Source organism: Sarcophilus harrisii, chromosome X (genome assembly GCF_902635505.1).
Source record: "Sarcophilus harrisii chromosome X, mSarHar1.11, whole genome shotgun sequence".
Lineage (NCBI taxonomy): Eukaryota > Metazoa > Chordata > Mammalia > Dasyuromorphia > Dasyuridae > Sarcophilus > Sarcophilus harrisii.
The window spans coordinates 51,794,676-51,815,723 of NC_045432.1; the positions used below are offsets into that span (position 1 = coordinate 51,794,676).

General features: G+C 45.2%; 1 protein-coding gene across 3 annotated transcripts; it reads left to right on the forward strand.

Annotated features, from left to right (window-relative positions):
• Nucleotides 1-1,374: 1,374 nt before the first annotated feature.
• HMGB3 (high mobility group box 3) lies at nt 1,375-17,596 on the forward strand. Of its 3 annotated transcripts, none has more exons than XM_003774828.4 (5): nt 1,375-1,474; nt 4,536-4,693; nt 5,455-5,594; nt 6,818-6,992; nt 9,162-17,596. In XM_003774828.4, the coding sequence occupies exons 2-5, from the start codon at nt 4,544-4,546 to the stop codon at nt 9,300-9,302; spliced, it is 606 nt and encodes a 201-aa protein (XP_003774876.1). In that variant the 5' UTR covers nt 1,375-1,474; nt 4,536-4,543; the 3' UTR covers nt 9,303-17,596. The 3 variants fall into 3 exon arrangements, with proteins under 3 accessions (XP_003774876.1, XP_031800789.1, XP_023362753.1); XM_031944929.1 differs by lacking the exon at nt 1,375-1,474 and adding an exon at nt 1,669-1,767; XM_023506985.2 differs by lacking the exon at nt 1,375-1,474 and adding an exon at nt 3,060-3,501.
• Nucleotides 17,597-21,048: the final 3,452 nt, after the last annotated feature.

Here is a 21,048-nt window from a genome sequence, read left to right on the forward strand (position 1 = left end):
GAGATTCAGGGCTGAGTTGGGGAAAATCACCAGTAGGCCGTCTTTTGCTCTGAAATGAGGGAGGCTTGTGTCCCCCTACTTTGGAACCCTGAGCTGAAGACTCCCGTTTTCTCCGTCCACGGGGCATCCCTAACTGGCCTGTGAGCTCATGGTTACATGTTAGTCTGTTACCGAGATGGATGCCTGTGGGTTGTTCCCTCAGAATTGCTACTGTCCCCGGGAGCCTCCTTAGATGAGCCGGCAAGGGACCTGTGTGCTAGGTGTAGCCCAAGGGTCCTGAAGAGGGACAGGAGCTAGCTTTTTCCTTTCCCTGTCTACCCTTTTAGACTTCCAAAATTCAGTCCTAGTTCCAGGATTGAGTGATTTGGCGATCTTTTCTGTGGATCTTTCCAGTGAGTAGCGTCCTGCTGAGCTCACTGACTTGAGTCAGTTGTGCTGTGCTGTTACTGAAAAGGGATTTCTTTGGGGGAGGGGGAATAACTGTCACCCCTTTTCTCTCCTCACATTAGGTTCTTCTCCAGACTCTATCCTTTTAACTACCCTCTTAATGTTTCCTCCTTTTCTTTTTCAGCTTTTCAGGAAATCGTCCCTTACTCTGTTGTCCCGGATCTAACTTTTAAAAAAGCTTTTAAAAAGCCTGGAAATCAGTGGGAAGGACAATCACTCAGTGCTTCTCCTTCGAGGTGGTTCAGGCGATACCGGGGCGTTTGGGTGGGCGCAGCTGGCGTTTGGGTTTGCTAGTTCTCGCAAGAGGGGCAAGAAGTTCCTTTCTCAGTCTGCGAGCCCGAATCTCGCACGTCCGGGAGCGGAGCAGGCAGGCAGCCAGGGGAGCAGATCTCACTATCTCGTGCCCCTAAGTGGCGCCAGGTCTGAACTGCTGCAAAGGTAAGGCGAGGGAAGGATGAACGTGTTGGGATGGCAAGAAAACTTTACGCTGAACAGAGCGGGCTGCGGCTCCTCGCTGTGGGTGAGCCATGCGGAGTCAGCAGAAGACGGGTGCTCTGGAGATGCGCGCCCGGGGGTCCCAGTGGCCCCGCAGCGGGTTAGCTGGGAGCTCCGTGGGACGCCGAGACAAAACAAAGGGTCCCTCACCCAGGGCAGGGGTTGGGAGGTTTCCATAGCAGGAGGGTTGAGGGAGTCGCCTCTACCACCCTTCCCTCATCCTAACTTTGGCCGCAGTGAGCACTGCCCACTGATTATCACCATCTTATTCTCTATCCGTCCCTTCTTAGCCCCTCCATCCCAGGCGGGTTGTTCTTTTTGAATGAATGACCCAAGTGATCGGGCCCAATCGGCTCGTCCGCCTCATGAATATTCATAAGGGCCGCGGCCAATGGCCGGCGGAGGAGGCTGTTTTAAACGGTGGCGCCCGCTAGCCAATCAGGCGGCTCTCGTGGAGTCAGCTAGCGCGAGGTTGGGGGAGTGCTTAGCCGAGCGTCGTGCCCTGCGCTGCCCAGACTAGCGAACAATACAGGTACGTTCTATACAGCCCGCTCCCGCCGCTGCCGCCGCCGCCGCTGCCACAGCTACGGTCACCGCCGCCCCAGCCGCCTCTGCCGCCCCGCGCAGCCGGCCCCGCTGCTTCTGCACAACTTTCCGGCCGGCGCCGCATCGAACCCCCCCCCCCCCCTCCCTTTGCCCTCTCTTTTCCTTTTTTCTCCTCTCCGTTTCTTTTCCACCCCGCTTTGCTACTTTTCCTCCTTCCTTTCCTCCACTGTTCGTTCTTTTCTGCCTTTCTTCTCTGACCGGCAAGGGGAAGAAATTCAGGTGTTTAAACTTTTAAAATTATTATTTTTTTCGGGCTTCTCACAGCTTCTTCCTCTCTTTCCCCCCCCCCCCCCCCTTTTCTCCCGTCCCCCGCCCTTGGCCGATGCTCCGGCAGTCCGAGGCGATTTCTAGGGAAAGCTCTGCGATCCAGCTGTTTTCCAACAGCTGTAGCAGCGGTTTTCCCTAGCGCCCCGGGCTCCTGGGGTTCGCCAGCACTGGACAGGCAGCCTCGCCGAGAGGGAGGGTTCGGAGTCTAGCTTTGCGGAGTGTTCTCTAACAGGCTGCGTTTGGGGGTACGGGGAGAGGGGATGCCTATGCAGGTTTCCGATACCGCCCCCCCCCCCCCCTTCCCGTCTCCCCTCTGGTCCATGCGGGCTAGGACAGCGTTTCGGAGTTATTTTTCTGCCTCTAGTAATATGGCCGGTGCAGCCCCTTACACCGCGACCAACTCTTCCCTCACCTTCTCTTTCGCCGGGGAGGGTAGGACGAGCAGTTTGGTTAAGAGGCTGGCCCGAGTCGGGGCGCCGCGCTGCCCCCCAGCCCTGCCCCCGGGGCGCAGTGCGGACGGCTTTTGTGTGGTCACCCTAGGCTGGGGCGCTCCGTCCCCAGGAGGGGCAGTCGGTCTGTCGACCGGCGGGCCGGGGATGGAAACTTAACAGTTCGCTCCAGCCCCAGCCGTGCGCAGTGCTGGGGGGCATGGGGGGCTGGGGGGGGGATTCTTCTGCATTAACATGGCTGTCGCCCCTGGAGCATCTGATGGGCTAAAGCTTGCGCGGTGTCGGGGCTAGTGGGGGAGAATGGGGACAGCCGGGGGTGTGTGTGGGGGTGCCTTCTCCCAGAGCCCGCGGTCCTCGCCTCGGAAGAAGAGCCCCCCCACCCCCCTCCCGGTACGCCCAGCTTCTCCTTTTTCTCGTCTCTTCCCCTGTTCTTCTGGCCAGGTGGGAACCCCTGAGCCCCCCGGTATCTCCTCTGAGAGGTCCCCCCTCACGCTCTCTTCTTGTGCTGTTGGGCATTAATATGGCTGGCGTTGGGAGAAAGCAGCCAGCAATGGGAGGGGGGGGGGCAGTGTGTGTAGTGGCTCGCTGTCTGAGTGTAGATGTGTGCAGGGCTGGAGGGGGAGAAAAGAGCTTCTAGAGGCCCGAGGGGGCCCCCTATCTTTTCTCTCCCCCTCTTGGACCCCTTTCTCTGCTGGCCTCGAGCCTTTGGGGAGTCTTTGAGGTGCGATCGGGGGGCGATTTTCACTTTTTTTCTCCCTTCCCCCTGGCGCGGAAGAGTGTAATGGCTGAACAGGAGTCTTTGTTATACAGAGTATTGCGCTAGGCTGGAGGGGAGGGGGGCAGCCTGCAAACCAGCGTCTGTCCCTGGAGCCCCTCATCCCCACTGCAGCAAACCCGCCCAGGGTGCTAGCGAGGCGCCTCCTCTGGGGCCCTGAAGCCTTGGGAGGGCCCCGGGGGGCCGGGGATCCCCAACGCGAGCGCCCCAGAGCCGGCCACCGGCCACCGGGGGTGCGTGCTTGTGGCTTTGTTAGGAATAGCAGCCTCTGCTGCCTGAGCCTGAGCCTTACACAGGCAGAGAAGCCATTTTAGCGAATGGAGCTGGAGCTGCTGCTGCTGCTGCTGCTGGGGCCAGAATAGCAGCTCCCACTTCTCCGTTCCTCAGTAGCACTGAGCTTCTCTCGCTTCCTCAGTAAGGGCATCGGGCGCCGGGCCCCCCTTTCAGCCGCCTTTCCTTGGGGTAAGAACATCACAGCAGAGTACAGGGAAGGATTTCAGGGGGACTTTCTTTCATCAAGGAGCATTCCACAAAATGGAAGATGAATTATTGGTGTCTTGGTGTGACCTGTCGGGTTTTCTCTCTCTCTCTCTTTCTTTTCCTCTTTGCCCCGCTCCAAGGAGAGTTTACTGTTACTGGGTTAGGGTACATCCAGCTAAGGGAGCAGGCAGCCCCCAGCTGTGGCAGGGGGGACCACAAAGGGGCCCCCCCCCATATTGTTCACTAATGGGAATTGGGGGGTTTTATTTGCTGACCTTGGGTAGGGGAGCTGGATTAGGGTTAGAGGCTACTATGTTTTTCAAGGAAACTTTGGAGAAGATAGGAGCTGGGAGAAATGTATGTTTTACAATGGCTAGACTGTATGAAAGTAGGGGAGAACCAGCCTTTTAAATAACTTTTTTCCCCTTTAGATCAAGTGACTAACTAGGAGCCTCTCTTATAATATAAAACATAGTTGCCTGCTTTTAAAAAGAAGTTCTCTCAGAGAATTTTGTAAAATGTGAAATGTTTTTTGGCTTGAATTTAAAAAATTGCTTTCCTCTGGACCATTTAGAAACAATAAGGGGAGGGGTTTTAATTAGAAGTTTTATTTACTTACTCATTTATTTTTGGTCTAAAGCCCAAGTGGATGCTAATTTTGTCATATCTGTTAATAAGCTAGGGAGGAGATTTTTTTAGTCGGTTCGTCAAGGTGGATGATGCTACTAACAGCCACCTGCTTTTCTCCGGCACCAATCTTTAGAAACTTTCGTTCTAGACTAGGAGCTGCGGCTATCACAGTCCATGCTGGTTGTCAACAGTGCTTTCTAGGCTCCCCATTCTTGCCCAACCGTTCCAGTGGCTGGCTGCTGGGGTCATTCTCTTGGAAGGATTGCTGCCTTCTCTTGAGATTTTTTCTTTTTGACAACTGAAAGAATCGACTTGCCTTTTTTGCTGGGTGTTGGTATTTCTCCTTCCTCAGCACTGATGCATGTTCTAAAATTTATCTTTTCTAGAGTTCACCATGGCTAAAGGTGACCCTAAGAAACCGAAGGGCAAGATGTCCGCTTATGCCTTCTTTGTGCAAACTTGCCGGGAAGAGCATAAGAAGAAAAATCCAGAGGTTCCTGTTAACTTTGCAGAGTTTTCTAAAAAGTGCTCGGAGAGGTGGAAGGTACCTTATTATGTTGTTTAACTTTTGAACATTTAAAGAAAAAAAATTGAAATGTATACCTGTGTTTTCATATTGTATACTCTAGGTATGGAAGTTCCCTCCACAGATGTTAACTCCTCTGTCATTTTGTGGGGTGTCTAGATGTAGTGACTTGACCTGGTACATTCTGCTTTAGAGGCATCTCTGCTATACTTCACTGAGGTTATCTGTAGCTAAGAGTACATTGTGTTGCTTTAATAAGTAATTTTTTCCCAGTCTGCGTAGGAGACCCAAAATTGACAGAGTGTGTGATAGTTACCATCAAATAACTCTGTTGATATATCCATTGGAATATTTAATCTACTCCCCCAGTTCTGTATTTCCTTTCTGTAACTGCCCCCTGCAAGGAAGAAACTAATGTCGCTGAATTTGGAGTCAGAGGATCCAAGTTCTAATCTTGCCATTTAGCTATAATCTTGGGCAAGTAAAATTTCCCTTCCTTGTTTCTCCCTCAATAAAATTAGGACCATGACTAGAATACTTGAAAGGGTCTGTTTCAATTTTAAATTGGTGATTTTGGCCCCTCAGATTTTTTTTTTTTTTGACCTGGTGCCAGAAACTTCCACATTTAACCAAATTAATTGTCTGTGTTTGGACCCTCTGTGATGAGCACGGTCCTGGCACTTAGTAACGATAGCACTTACTGAATGTGGTTGACTGATCGATGGATCTCCTCGGCATTGGTTCCTAGCTTGTGAACCCATCTCATTTTTTCTTCTTAGACTATGTCAGGGAAAGAGAAATCCAAGTTTGACGAGATGGCAAAAGCTGATAAGGTACGATACGATAGAGAGATGAAAGACTATGGACCAGCGAAAGGTGGCAAAAAGAAGAAGGATCCTAATGCACCTAAACGGCCACCGTAAGTCATTTTGGCCTTCCTCCTATACAGTTACCAGAATTCTTAGGGTGATTTTTTTTTTCCTTTTTAAATTCCATTTTATGAATGGATGATAAATGTTCATAAATCATAGATTTAGAGCTAGAAAAGGAACTAGGGGTCATCTACCTAGTCCAATACTTTCTTACAAATGAGGAAACTCAGTGCAGTAAGTCTCAGAAGTTGAAGTCAGGTCTTCCTGATTCCAAATTCAGTGCCAGATCTTTATACCACACTGTTCATGATGAACTTTTGAAGATCTGTTTTTCTTATGCTTTGAAAACTAAAACCTGAGTTTAAGATGAAGTCCTGTAGTGGGCTGCCCAAAAACTCAGGTGAGTAGTTTAGCTTAATTGAGAGTCATCTTCCTTTATTACCTCTGTAAAGTAAGGAAGGACCTGAGCTTGACATAGCTTTTTGAGAGCAAAACGTTTTTTGTTTTTTTTTTTTCTTTTTCCTCTTCAGAATAACAGGCCCTCAAACTCTCAGTAAATTGTTTATTACCTCTGTAAAGTAAGTCAAGTAACTCAGGACTTCTTAATTTTTCTGCCTGTGAAATGAGATCAGACCACTGACCTTCCAAATTGTAAATCTGTCTTACAGAGATGGCTCTCACTTAAGCCAAATCTGATAAAATAGACTTTTATTGTATCTTTTTACATCACCTTGCTTCCCCTCCTAAATCTTTCCTCTCCCAGCAAAGTTTTTATATTGAAATTAAAGTATCAAAACAAAAAAATTCAGTAAAACTGAGAACCCCTCTCCCCCAACTCTAAACCTCTAGAGAAGGCAGGGTATATATCTTCTCATTTATGAACTAGTTTTAAAGAAAATTATACAAAGAACATGTTCAAAATGAACTTTCTATGGGAATTTTTCTGGGGAACACACTGGTAAAGAGAATCTTTTAAGAATTCTGACACAATTTAAGTGTTTGCACTTGTATAAACCCTCAAATGTGACTTGACATTTGAGTACAATCCCTCCTACTCCCATACATCCATATCGACATATTTCCATGTATATTCCTTTCTGACAGAACTTCTTTTGGGATATGACCTTCAGGAGCCCCTTGAATGGAATCGTGGGGGTCCAACAGCTCTGCAGCTCAGAATTTTTTATTTTATTTTATTACTATTTTTCTTAAGGCTCAGGCTTTCCAGAATACTCATCTAAACACTAAACATGCTGACTTTTTCTCCAAGGTCTGGCTTCTTCCTGTTCTGTTCAGAATTTCGCCCCAAGATCAAGTCTACAAATCCTGGCATATCCATTGGGGATGTGGCAAAGAAGCTTGGTGAAATGTGGAACAATCTGAGTGACAGTGAGAAGCAACCTTATAATAATAAGGCAGCCAAACTGAAGGAGAAATACGAGAAGGTAAGAAGCTACACATGTGGGCCCGGGGAAGAGCTTGGGCCACTCAGGTGTGGATGACAAGGGCTGGCCTTGGAGTCAGGAAACCTGGCTTCAAATCCCACCTGCCACAGTCTAACAGGGTGACTCTGGGTCAGTCACCTGATCTCGGTGTCCTCAAGCAACTCTCCGAGACTAGGACCTACAGGTAAGTTGCCAATCATCTCACGAGGAAAAGCCCTGTCCGTGTGAGAGTAAGATCACAGGTCAGGGCCACAAAAAATTTTTTTGCCAAGAAACTTCGGACTTCCATGTGAGAAGTGCCTTGCCACAATAGATCTTACCTAGATAGTGCCAGGATTTTCACTGGTTATTGTGTAACTGGGATTTTGGTGCGTATTCTGAGAGAATAGTTGAGGGTTGATCATAGATCTTTTTCTTTTTTAAATTAAAAAAAACAAAACAAAACAAACCTAAATGTTTCACTTTAAAAGAAAAATCACTGCCACTTTCCAGGGACTCTCTTCTGTCTCCTTCTCCAAGCCTCATAGAACTTCCAAGCCTGGGCAAGTCTGTTAATGTATGCTGTGTCCTGCTTCTGTCTGCTGAAAGGGGGGGAAGAAGTCTTATGATATATTAGGACAAAACTGGAATTTTCTTGGGCCACCTGAGTAGCTTGGTGTAGTGGATAGGGCACTGGACTTGGAGTGAAATCCAACCTTAGACACTTACTGGATCTGTGACCCTGGGCAAGTCAATTAACCTTTCCGTGCCTCGGTTTCCTCATCTGTAAAATGAGGGGGGGGTTGGATTGTGGACCTTTAAGGTTCCTTCAACTCTTATGTAATCCTGTCTCTCGCCTTGGATCAAGTAGTACACTGAAGTCACAGTCGCTACATGGTTGACCTTATGCGATCTTTAATGGAGACTTGTATTTAGATTTTGTGGGATTCCTTCCTCTTTCCTTTACCCCTCCTCTTTTTGTAAATGCTGGATAACCAGGGATTTATTAGGTACACTAGCCGTTCGTACACCTGGTGAATGGCTTTGGTTTTGCCGTGTTCTGCAAAAGAGATCAAGTATTTTTTTAATATTGGTGAACTCCCTACAATTAAATCTGGGCAAATAAAAAATTGACAGCTAAACTAAATTCATGGCTATCAAAAGTGCCATGAACAGGCAGAGAGGAGAGAAGGGGGGAGGGGAGGGGAGAAGAGAAGGAGAGCAAGAGCAAGTGAGCGAAGATGTCTGAGTTCGACAGGGCGAGATCACAAAGACCAGTTTAGCCCAGAATGGGGTGAGGGAAGGGGTGCTTATTTCCAGAGGTTGGCCACAAGTACTCATGAAGACTTTTCCCTAAAAAGGGGGAAAGTGAGGCAATATGCCCGCTTCTTCTGCCTAGGGATGAAATCCTAGCTCCTTCTGAAGTCTTGAGAAGTCATCTTCAATATTCTTAGAAAAATTATTGCTATCTTTTGTCTTTTACATTATCTTCATCTCCAATGAGAGGCAGTATGGTATAGTAGTAGAAGGCTGGCTTCAAAGCAAGAAAGACTAGGGTTCAAGTTCTATGTCTGATACATGTTTGTGTGCCCCAGGCAACTCAATCTTAGAGAAAAGTGGAAGAAGAGGCACCACCCTGGACCTTGATAGAGGGTGCCCCCTCACCTGGGGGTTCCTTATACCAATGAAACTATAGGTCCAGTTTCTACTTCTATCTCCTTCCATTCCCAGACACATGAATTTTTTTGCCAAAGAATAAGAAGAAATGGGCGGAAACTTAGTCTTTCTCTCCCCCATCCCACCTCTGCAAAGAAGGAAAGGTGTCTTTCAGTAATAAGCAAATGAGTTTATCGTAGTCTTTTGCCTTTTCCTTTTTCCTCCAAGGCTATCGGACACAACTGTAATATTTCTCCTACTCCCAGATCGGTATAGCCCAAGGAGTCTGGTGTAGTGGAATGAGTCCTAGACTGGAGGCCTGATAATTGGCTCTGGCTACACTGTGGTGCAACCTTGGGCATACCCCTTAGCTCCTGTGAGCATGTGAGTTTGGGGCTGGGGGTTGATCTGACTGCTGACCTCTAAGGTCCAGGCGGGCTCGGACACTCCTTACCCACACACACTTGGATGAAAGTAAGACCACTGGTGGTGAGCTTATCAATTTCAATGGCGCCCCCTCTCTGCTCCTTCTAGGATGTCGCAGATTATAAGTCGAAAGGGAAGTTCGATGGGGCAAAGGGGGCGGCTAAAGCTGCCCGGAAAAAGGTAGAGGAGGAAGACGAGGAGGACGAGGAAGAAGAGGAGGAGGAGGAGGATGAAGAAGATGACGAATGAAACTGTACCATATTCTGTCTCCATGTGAATACCATAGAGTAGGGGAAACACCTTTAAATGAAACACCTCTTTGTGATGGTGTTGATTGCCCTCATTAGGCTTAATTGGCTTCTGATCACATAGCTTCTCAAAAGTGCTTCTAGATAGACATTGTAACTGGTTTACTTGAAGTGGCCATGGGTATCTCGGAGCACCCAGAAACTGTATCAAAGTTGTACATATTTCCAAACATTTTTAAAAATGAAAAGGCGTTCTCGTGTTCTCCTCACTCTGTGCACTTTTGTTGTTGGTGTAAAACAAACATTTACAAATGTTTTCAGGCATTTTTTTTTTTTTTTAATTTGTAAGGTGGTGTTTAACTATATGGTTATTGGCTAGAAAATTATGGGTTATAAAACTGTACATATCTATAGTTTGTAAAAACAAAAACCCCACACCCCTAGACAGATTCTTGGGGTCCAGGCTTGAAGGGGGCATGAGGCTTGTCTGCCTTTCCTAGGGGGCTGCAACCCAAAGCCTACACTGTGAGGGTAGATTGCAGATATACTGCAATGGGTGTCCATTTAGCTTACAAGTTGTCTTTCTGTATATATAGTGAAATAGCACCCAACTCCCTTTCTTAGGTGTCACAAGTGGGGGGGTGGGGGTGGGGGTCAGCTGGCATGAGAAGTGTCTGGATTTTGCTTTTCTTTTTAGTTGAAGTGCAGTAGTTTTAAATTGAAGTGTAGACTTCCACCTTGTATCAAACAGAAAGCCAGAGCAGTGATGCAAGGAACAAAAAAAAAAGTCTCTTCTTAAACACAATTTGGAACATTCTGGTTTTTTTTTTGTATGTTTAGAATGCTAAAATGTCTTTTGAAGCAAAATAAACAGTATTACACTTTAAAAAAACCTTTCTCGACACCATTCAAAATTTCTGGGTTTCAAGTAGACTACCCCAAAACAAAACAGTACTTTGGAAGACCCATATCCCCATGAATGTGGTATTGATAAGTCAGTTATTTCCTAGTTATCTACCCTATCACCTCTGTTTAAAAAAAAACAGCAAAAAACAAAAAAAAAAAAACACTCCCCAGCAGGGATGGGGTTCAAGGGAGTGACTACTTTAAGCTACTCTGTCATTTAGATTGTTATTATATGAGTAGCCTTAAGATGGTATGCAAGTCCGTTAACTTGGATGAGGGTTTTTTTTTTTGGGGGGGGGGCAGTGTTTAAAAAAAAAAAAGGGGACCCTTCCTGGCCTGTAACAACTTTCAAAAATACTGAAAAGCAGGTGGTGAGATTTAATTCCACTAACAGGTTTTGACTCTCCACCCCCTTTCTCTGGTTAAGTTGGGTATGCATTTACTATATGTACTAAAATGTGCCTTTTAAAAAAAAAAAATCTTTTTTTTTTTTTTTTTTTACTTCAAATTTGCTTGGGGGGCACCTCCCTGCCACCCCTCAGTTTTGGTCTAATGCTAGAAACTTCAGTTCTGCCAAGTCATAGAGGAAGCTGTTTCCTAGCTTCTTAAGCCTCCTAGGTTCTGGGGAAAAAACCCCAGGTCAGCTACCGCTTCCAGAAAGGGCAATTATGGCCAGTAAGTGGGGGGTTATGGTTCCCCCCCAACCCCATATAAGTTGGGATTATGAAGACATGTGAGGGAGACCCTAGAACATCTCCCTCATTCCATTCCCTCCTTTTAATAATTAAAATGTAGAAATATTGCTTTGGGGGTTAGGGTTAATGTTGACTGGGAGGATGACCCATGTGTGCTAAACTGTTCGGAGAATGGTGGTGGATAATGTCAGTGTCTGGAAAGGTAGCATTCTTGTGGCTCAGGCACTAGAGAGATAAGGTTAAAATTACAAGTGGTCATGGGAAGTGTCCTTTGTCTGGAGGGAACCTTTCTCCCAGGAGTCTTAAGCAAAATGTTGAAGTTTTCAAAAGTCTAATCTGAGGGTCACTTTTCAGATAAGCAATGGTCCTATTCTTCCCCTTCAGGTCCTTAATTCCAAATTAGCTCAAATGGTCTTTTGTTGGTGGTTTTGCCTTTGTGCTGGGGCAGTATTTCCCTATATGCTCAATTTTGGTAAAGGCTTAGGGTTGTTTGATCTTTTGGATGTGAGCCATTCTGACCAGTAGTGTCACCCGTGGAGCCTCATTTTTCAGAAAACAGTCCGTTAAATAATCTTCATCCTTTCTTTTACTCTTTGCAAGTCTTCCTTCCTTTTTGTTTTTTCTTCTCAGAGATTGAGCTACTTGGGCTAAAGAAGTTCCCTTATTCCTCCATGTACCACTATTCCATTTCCAGGCTTGATTTAAGCTCATCCCAAAGTGTCCGTTCTCAAGAGCAGACAATGGGGCTATAGTATCCACAGGCACTTTTTTGGAAGTGGGGCATAAGGTGCCCCTCCTAGTGGGCATTTCAACATGAGCAGTAGCTGGTTTGAACACTAGCCAAGGCCTTTGCTTTCGGTCGTATTTACTTCAGCACTGTGTGCCAGTAAGTTTCCCACGTGCCTCTCGGGGCTACAGAATGAGACTTTTGGCTTAGGTGACCCTACCTTTCCAGCTCCGAATCCTTCGATGCAATTTTGACTGTTCCCCTTGTCTTCAAATTGTCATCTTAGGCTGCAAGTTACAAGTCCCTTGGGACATTCAGGGCAGAAGGGTGGCATGCCAGTTGGAACTCTCAAGTGAGCTGGGTTCATTTCCCAACTTGTTCTCACCCTATATGTTGTGGAGCTCACAAACTAGTGGACTAGTATTTTAGGAAGTGTGTTGAGGGATTCTAAAGACCAACCGGACGAGGAATCAGAGAAGGTAGAATGTAAGCAATGGCTGTTGGGATGTGGGATTGCTAATCTGATTTCATCAAAATTGAAGCTAGTTTAAAAACATTAGCAAAACATTCTTCTGTTGCCTGACCCCATCAGGACTGGGGCTATGTTTTGTGATGCCTTGATCGAGGGTGGAACTGGGACTAACTGTTTTGTTTTTTGCAATGTCAACCTCTCCATACATCATTTCCAATAATACTTTTCCCCCCCTGTTCTGCTTCTATCTCCTGTCTCTCTTTCTCCTTTTATTTTCTCCTCAAAGAGATCTGATCTTTGGGGGAAAATACTCAAAAACATCTGAGCTTAATGTAGCAACTGTTGTCAAAGTGTCTCTCCCATGTTTATGTTCTTGTCAAAAAGTGTGTCTAGGGACCTTTTTGGATGCATTCATTTTCTGTAATAAAGTTTATTAATCAGTCTTCCCAAAAAGAAATCTGTTGAAATGAGTGTGCCGCTGGGGACGTGGGTGGTGGTTTGAAAACCTGGACTTTGGCTGTGATCTTACCAGGACTCTGGAAATGGGAGAGGGTGATGATAGTCCAGTTGAAGACAGTCCAGTTGAGATTTGGTTCGATGAGGGGGCTATCAGGGTGAAGAAAACCTTTCTCGGTTTGAGAGGAGGCAGGGTCGCCCAATCAGACTTGCTTTCCTGATGCACTCTCAAAAAAGCTGAATTCTGGCCTTGGCCCAGATGGAGGTGGGCAAAGGGACTAGATAAGTGTGGGAAGATTTCAGTGTTTTCCTGTGTGCATACCCCCACCTACCCAAAGTACAAAATGGCCACATTTGGCCAGAATCAAAGTTTGGGGACACTGGGGGTGGGGGGGGCCTGACTACAATTGCCATAGCAGGAGTCAAAACGAGGTTTCCCTGATAGAAGTCAAATCTTTATCCACTAACCCATGCTTAGTATTAGACTAAGTTGAAATCCCATGAGAGCTTCCAGCTTGTCTGTTCTACACCTCCCCCCAAAGTGGCTGAACTCATGGAAATTTAGAAAGGGTGAGCTCTGACTGGGGAGAGGGGAGAAAAATGGGGATGGCATCAAGGGCATAGTGGGGAGGGGGCTCCTCATCTATGCATCCTGCCTGTTGAGAAAAGCAGGGTAACAAATCCCAGTTCTACGCCTCAAGCTTAAAACCTTGTCATATGCAACTGCTTATGACAAATGGCTTCTGAGATGAAGCTCAATGACCATTTCATGGAAGGTCATATTTAAAAGATATCTATGGTTTCAAGTGGGATGAGGGAGACCTATATAGATACTCATCTAATTATAAATTAAGATTTGAATGGTCAAACTCTGCCAAATAAAGAGAGTAAACAAGGCATAGGATCATAGAAGTAGAGCTGGAAAGGAAGTATTGGAAATGGAGCCAAGGGGGAAAGGGACCAAAGGAAAGCTGAACTGGCCCTCAGAACTTAACTGGTTTTCTTGGACTTTGGGTTAATGACCAGTATCATTTATTTAAGCCTTTGAAATCCTGAAGAAGCTCTTTCCCAGGAGGAAACCGAGGCAGATTTTCCCAGGGTCACGCTGCTAGTTCCGTATCTGGTCAAATTTGAAGTAGCTTGAACAAAATTGGTCTCTTTTCTATCATTGGTCTATGATAGATACAATGTACTCCAATAAACTAAAACTACAATGCTACCTTGTGTAAGAAAAGTAACATTTCCCACTGAGCCTTAGAGGTGAAGGGGCAGGGGAGAAACACGTAGTGCAAAGAGGGATGAAGCATCTGGGCCACAGAGGGAATGGAGAAAGAGATCAGCAGTGATAGTCAGGAGAGTGGAGATCATCAAAGAGCGAAAGAAATGAGGGTTCAGGACAGAGCTCTGAGGCACCCTTAAGTTAGTGGGCATGATGATCCAGAAGACTGCAGATCATCAGACCGCATTAAGATACGGAGAGATCAAGCAGGATGAGAACTGAATGCTGAGTAGTTCAAGAGCTAGTTACATAGAAGAGAGATCAAAGTTCCATGTGGTGCCCCAGAGGGCAGAACTAGGAGTGATGGGTGGGAGTTAGTTTGGCAGATTTCCAAGGGAAGTAGATTGCTGTGGGAGAGGGTCAGCTGCCCCACAAGGCTACTTGTGGATGTTCCCTAGAGGTGACTCCTGGAGTGCTGGAGATGCCACTGAGGGCCCCTCTTCCAGCTAGGAAATGGCTATGACAACTGAGGGCAGAATAGCACACTATGGTCCATCCTCCTCAGTCTTCTGACATCCTTCTCTTATCCTTTCCATAGCTTGTTTTCTTCCCATCTGTTTTACTCCCCCCTCCCCCATCTAACTTTTTTTCCTCATCCTTTGCTTTGGAAGTACTTTGCTTGAACCCATTTCCCCATAGAAACAAGGTTATAAATGGCAGTTTCCCAGGCACCCACTGAGTCCATAGTATAGCTGAATGCTAATAAGGTGATTTAATGACAGTTGGCAGCTGTGTAAGACAGTGATGCTGATGGGGGGAAGAAAATGGCCCGATGTGCTAAGGGACATCCCAATGCAGTCCTGAAACCCTATGGACAGCATCCAAGGAAGCTATCTCCCAGCCACAGGGCAAGAACTGGATCCAAGTTTTTTGTCCCAAGGGAGAGAGGAATAAGTCCCTCCTTCTAGATGGGGAGATAGATCCTGGCCTGGGAATCTGCACTAATCTAAGTTGTCTGTACCTGGGCATCTCAAACGGCGTGCTATTTTGCAACACGATTGAATTAGCCCCTATTTGGTACTAACCCTCTGGTTAGACCCAGGAGAAGTTATTGTCCTTCCCTGGTCCTCTAACAGTTCATTAGCTGCAAAATCCAGAGTTTTGGGAATGGAAGGACCAGAGAGGATCTGGTCCAGCCTTCTCACCTTACAGTGGAGGGAAATGACTTGCCCAAACTCTAGTAGTAAGTGGTTTTTGGGGACGTGACATAGCTCTTAACTTCCATCTCTTCAGTGGCTTTCCTTTTTCTTGGGGGCTGCTATAGCTTCCTGGATGCTTATGGGATTGGGTTAATTTTGGAGAAGCAGGCAGTTGCCACATGTGTGGTTCTAAGCCTGGCATAAGGGTCAGAAAGTCAAGAGACCGTAAGAGTAGGCAGACAGGTTGGAAAATGGGCCTCAATGCTAAAGACTGCTTTCAGCTTGCTGACCCACCCTGTGAACCAATCACTTTGGGTCTCAATGTCCTCACCTATAAGACCATCACGTGGATAGAATTGCTTCAAGGTTTGCAAAATGCTTTCCATAGATCATCTAGCCCTTTAAAATGAAGGTGGCGTCATGTGCTTTCACATCAGGTTGTTATATAGAGAAAAAAACAAAATGAGAAGCATTTTACAAATTAGAGAACACTCCTAGTAGAGTTTTTTTACTTCTTTTTTTTTTTTTTTTTTACTTCTTTTTGCAAAAGAAATTCTTGGCAGGTACAGGAGACGCACACTAGTAATCTTTGTAGAGGGGAGGCTGAGGCTAGTGGATCCTTTGAAGGAGAAGGAAATAAGCAATGGTATCCACTAATGTTAAACACTATAGAATTATCCCATTTAATTCTCACAACAATCTTGAGAGGGGGGTGCCCCATTTTTTGTTGAGAAAATTGAGGGAGAGGATCAAGTCCACCTGCCTTACTAACCAATCAGAAAGGAAATGGGACAGATCAAATCCTCCATCCCCTTTGCTGGCTGATACGAGTGGCTATTCATACTTCAAGTTTGGGTAAAATAGGGAAAGCTAGGTTCAAAAGAACTCCAAACACAAAAACACATCAGGTATTCTAGAAAACCCCAAAGTTGGTTTTACATACAATCCTATCCCCATACAAATACAAATCTTATCCCGATCCTTCAGGAACAGGTAAAGGAGAAAGAGAATGGACTTCTCTGTCCTCCCTGCTCATTCTTTCTGCTGTTCCCATTTTCTGCTTTATGAGGCAGCCTCAGTTTCCTCATCAGGGTTGCTAATTAACTTGGCATACCTTAAGTCACCATATAAATGCCAATTATTTCATTTGAACTTTACAACACTCCCATAAAGAATCTGCCTTTATTACCCTCATTTTATAGATGAGTAAAGTGAGAGATTAAACTACTTGCCTAGAGCCACCATACCCTCTAGTGGCTTCTTCATGACTAGGGAATGCCTCAGTGAGAAAAACTGATCATTGTGACCAGGGTTCCTGAGGAGTCAAGTTTCATGATCATGGTACACGGGGAGGGTGATCTGGAGCAAGAAGGATGATGTGAAGGAACATGATGGCTCCTGTTCCATTGTAGAATTCAGGGTGTTGTGAAAGGTACTTAAAGTTAGAGAGGGTTTGGCTTTATCTAACTCGTGGGCAGAGACTTCAATTCCAATTCCTAAAAAGAGATTTTGTGAAAGGGAGAACACACAATCTAAAAAAAAGCTGTTATCAGAACCTGCCCAGTTTCCCACTAGTTGCATATTAGAGGTCTCTCTGGAAGCCCACTCTGAAGAGACCAGAAAAATATTAGACCAATTCCCAAGCCCCCTTTTAGGCTAACCTTTTATCCATCTCAAAAAAAAGGAACGAAAAGATTTTTAAACTGTTAGTTCTTAGCTCCTTTGGCCCACATCTGCCTTGTCCATTAGATGGTCTAGAAATACTGCATTCCCACTCCCCCCAGCTGGGATCAGCTGACACAAATATCTAGGACTGACAGAGTCTGGATTCTGTCCCTACTATGTGCCTGGACCTGTGTTAAGCTCTGAAGTTACAGCAAGTAACACAAGGAGTTCTGCAGGGAGCTCATAGTGGACACAACATGTAAACAACCTCAGTACAAATGAGATACAGACAGAAAATATGGAGATCAACAAGAGAGAAGGCAGTAAAGGGGGTTAGGAATGGTTTCTTGAGGGTGGATTTTGCAAGTCAGAAAGTAGCTGTGGAACAGAGTGAAAATGTGTCAAAAGACCACGTGTCAAGATTTGTTCTTTGTCAGATAAATGGAAAATGGACTAGGATGGACAGGGAGAGAACAGCAATTGCTACTACAGTATTTATGGATTGATATGACATTTGAGAGGTGCTGTTAAAGGAGACACATGGGGTTGAGAATGAGAAGAACTCCATGGCATACCCAATTGAGTATAATGTATATTCCTTCACTTTGTCACCAAAGCCTCTTAGTTAAGAAGGCAAGTGACTAGCTACCCCAAGACTTAGTGGCCCCCAAAAGCCATTTCAGGTGGTAGATGGAACCTAGAACCCTGGTTGCTTTTGGACTTAATTTCCTTTCATTTATCAGGCCATTTCATGCCAGCTCTTTGGGCTACAAAAAGAAACCCCAGCCTCACTGGGAGGCTACAAGGCGAATCTAAGAAAATGAACATAAAATATCAATATATTGGACTGTGGTGGGCAAAAAGTGTGGGATAGAAGGGGCAGTTTCTGGGACTCTGGACAGAGCAGATGGCCAAGTCAGGCCTTTCGATCTGAGAATTTCACTATGGGCCAGTGAGCTGGATATAAAAAAAATAAACATTTTGGCTTCTACATTCACTTGTTTTCTTGCATTTTTACAAGACAATATGTGTTATGTCCTTGTCACTCCCCCCCTCCTCCCCTCCCTTGGCATTAAGATGACAGATTTCTTAATTTTGCCATAGACCTTTGATGAACAAGTCCATTTTTTCCCCTTAAGTCTAGCTTTGACTTTGGGCCAGATAAGTGGGCTAAAGACAAGAAAGTCCTCAAAATGTTTTGTTTGGCTCAATACAGTCAGGTTGCCCATTTGGCCTTGGATGACAAAGCATATTTCACTATCAAAAATCTTCCTTTTCTTTAGTTCTTTAGTAGTTTTCTACATTTAGAAACATGCAGCTGGATGACTTAAATCCCAAGGGTATTGACCCTAGTATTGACCCTAGTAGATATTTTTTGTACTTCTTCAGCAAACTTGACTCTTAATCTGATGGTCCCCATAGTGAGATTCACAGGGTCCTGGAGGACATTAGCAGAAGATAAGCCCTGGCCTTTGAAATGTGCTCTTTTGGTCGGCCCTTAAAGCTCTTGTGATCTGTCTTTCCAGTCTTACACGTGCCTCCCTTCCACACATATTGGCCTACTTCATACACTTACACCATTGCCTACCTCTTAGTCCTTCCCAATGGTTGTTCCTGTGCTTGGGAGCACCCTCTCATTTGTGCCTCTTCAAATCCTTCAATTCACAGTTCACCTTTTAAAAAGTAGCTTTTCCCGTAGCCCTTTCCTGCTCCCCCCCCCCCCCCCCCCCCACCTGCAATGCTCTAACCCAAAGTTACCTTTATTATACTGGGTACCTCTTTGGGTACTTATTGTTTCCCTCCACAGAACCTGAGCTTCCTGAAGGCAGTGAGTATTTCTTTGCAAACCAAGAGCCAATAACTCAATAAATGCTTGCTGATGGATTTGTTTCACCCTTCTGGTTTGGGCAAGCATCTTATGCATCCATCTGCTTTTACATTTTGAACAGTCTGTGATAGTATCTGTGTGAACCCTCCTTCCACCTCTGGACCTTAGCCTCCATGCTTTAGCTGGTGCTAAACTGCATCTGAGAGGGTATCCAAGTGGGTACTTGGATAGCTTTCCTAAAGAAACAATTTACATCATATAGAATGCATATTTCAATATCCATAGGATGGTGAAAAAAGATTGCAACTGAAACTGTTCCTCTCACTTTTAAAATCTCTTTTTTCCATTAATAAAGTGCTTCAATGACATTTTTCCCCCCTCCCTTTCCTGTTGTCCTTTTTTTTCCCCTTTGTTTTTATTTATTTATTTTTTTTACTACAGTGTGGGTATATTCTCTTTAATCATAAATTATTACTCACCTTCATTTCACTAAAGTAGTTAGTAGGTCCTTAGCGCCGAAAGATTGGAACAACTCCTTGGTTGCAAAGTAACTGGAATTGCAGTCAGGAGAAATGGATTCAAATCCCAGCTCTGACTAAGGACCTAGCTTGTGGAACCATGGCAAGGTTTTCTCGTCTCAGCAACTTCCTCCAGTAAACAGTATTTGTACTGCTCATCTCACATTCATGGAAATGGAGGCCCAAAGGTGTTAAGCAATTTCTTATTGCTAGATCTACTCATTCACTTTATTAATGGGAAAACAGGCTTTGAGAGGAAGCAAGCCCAGGACATGGGCAAGCAGGTATCTGAGCCCACATCACCCAACTACGACTCTAGACTTCTTCCTATTAACACTGTTTAAAATTTTAGATAGTCAAAAAGCAATTATTAAGCACCTTAATTGTTAAGTACCACTTGCTTTTAAGCTATGGGAATACAAAGAAACACCACAATCCTGGTTCTAACAGTAAGACAATATGCAAACAATTAAATACCAACAAGATCTATGCAGGATAAAGTGAAGCTGGGAAAGAGGCAAGGCATTAAAGGGGATCTTGAAAATCTTTCTCCTAAATGACGGGATTTTAGCTGGCCTTTCAAGGAAGCATTCAGGAAGTAGAGATGAGGTCTGACAGCATTCCAGTTATGGGGGGATAACCAGTGGAAGTGTCTGGTGTTAAAGCATGGTGCCAGTTGTTCAAAGAACAGCAAGGAATCAAGACAGAAAGCGTGAGTCACGAGTCAAATCTACACTTCAGGAAGATTAATTTGACAACTAAATGGATGCTGAATCAGAGTGGGACTTGGAAGTCAGGAGGTCGGCCAGCAGGCTATTGCAATACTCCACGTGATGGGGACTGTGGTGCCAGTGCAAGGAGAAAAAAACATGTTTTGAAGGTAGAATTGACAGGCAACAGTTTGGATTTGAGGGAGGGGGATGGGAAAAGAATGCTAGCTAGTTTGTGAGCCTAGAAAACTGGCAGGGTGGTTGGGCCCTTAGCAAGTTAGAAGAGTAGGATTTAGTAAAAGATAACCAAGATTCAAGACGGTACCTGATCTTGCCACTTACTACATGGGGACCTTGGCATTCCTTTTTAAATGCCTGATACCAGTAGGATTCTTCCTTTATAATGTACGGTATTTAAAAATATCTCATTACTTAATCCTATGTTAGGATTTATTAGTTAACAAAAAGGTATTATTTATGAAGCACTTAATATTTCTGAACTTCAACCCCAGAGATGAAAGATCACTTATACACACAGAACACAAGAGTGTTTGTTGCCTACGAAACTTCATTTCACACTTGGATGTTACTTGTCAAAACTATCCTGTGCTTCCTTCGAAAATCACTTGGTTATATTCACTCGAAACAATGTTGAAATTTGTCCCAATTTGCAACCAGTGACCCTGTTTGGGGGCATCATTGTTACTAGCCCCTCTTCCTTCTCAAGCTCTTCACCAAAGGAGAACCCAAATGGGAAAGACCCATCTTGTTGAATGAAATGAGTCGTCTTTTACAATGCTGTCCTTGTATAAAGTGTTCTCTTGGTTCTGCTGGAATCACTAACCCAGGATTCTCTGAAATCATCTTTCTCCTTATTCTATTACAATCCTAGCTAATGTGTTCAGCCTTTCTCCAATATGAGGGCCTCCCCTATTTGTTTGCTTTTTGGGGGGGTTATTTGTTGTTTTTTTGCTCATATCCCTCCAGGATATCTCTCCTAATCCCTGCTCATTTCCCTGTTGAGTCTGATGTATTTCTCAACCACACACCAGGTGTGTGCATGCGTGCGTATGCATGTTTTTACCCCTCCTTTGCTTCTGATAAACATGACTTAAAGTCTCAGTTGCCTGGCAGGGTCTTACCCTGGACTTCTGACTCCAAAATTAGAGTTTGCCCCAGCTTTCTCCTATAGGGCCACATCCCTCCCCTCCGTGTTTTTCCCTTTTTGCACCAATCACCTGCTCTTCCTCAGCCCATTGGTTCATCTCTTTTTCTGGTCCTTTTGGCCCTATCCTGGTGAAATTGAAGACACTATTATCCCACTGAAGTCCTAGCAGGGACCCTGGCCCTGG

Bases quoted from the DNA above. Each gene is read 5' to 3' on its own strand.
- HMGB3 (XM_003774828.4), top strand. From the start codon at position 4,544: ATGGCTAAAGGTGACCCTAAGAAACCGAAGGGCAAGATGTCCGCTTAT. The intron at 4,694-5,454 runs GTACCTTATTAT...TTTTCTTCTTAG, and splicing joins AGTGCTCGGAGAGGTGGAAG to ACTATGTCAGGGAAAGAGAA. The intron at 5,595-6,817 runs GTAAGTCATTTT...TTTTTCTCCAAG, and splicing joins AATGCACCTAAACGGCCACC to GTCTGGCTTCTTCCTGTTCT.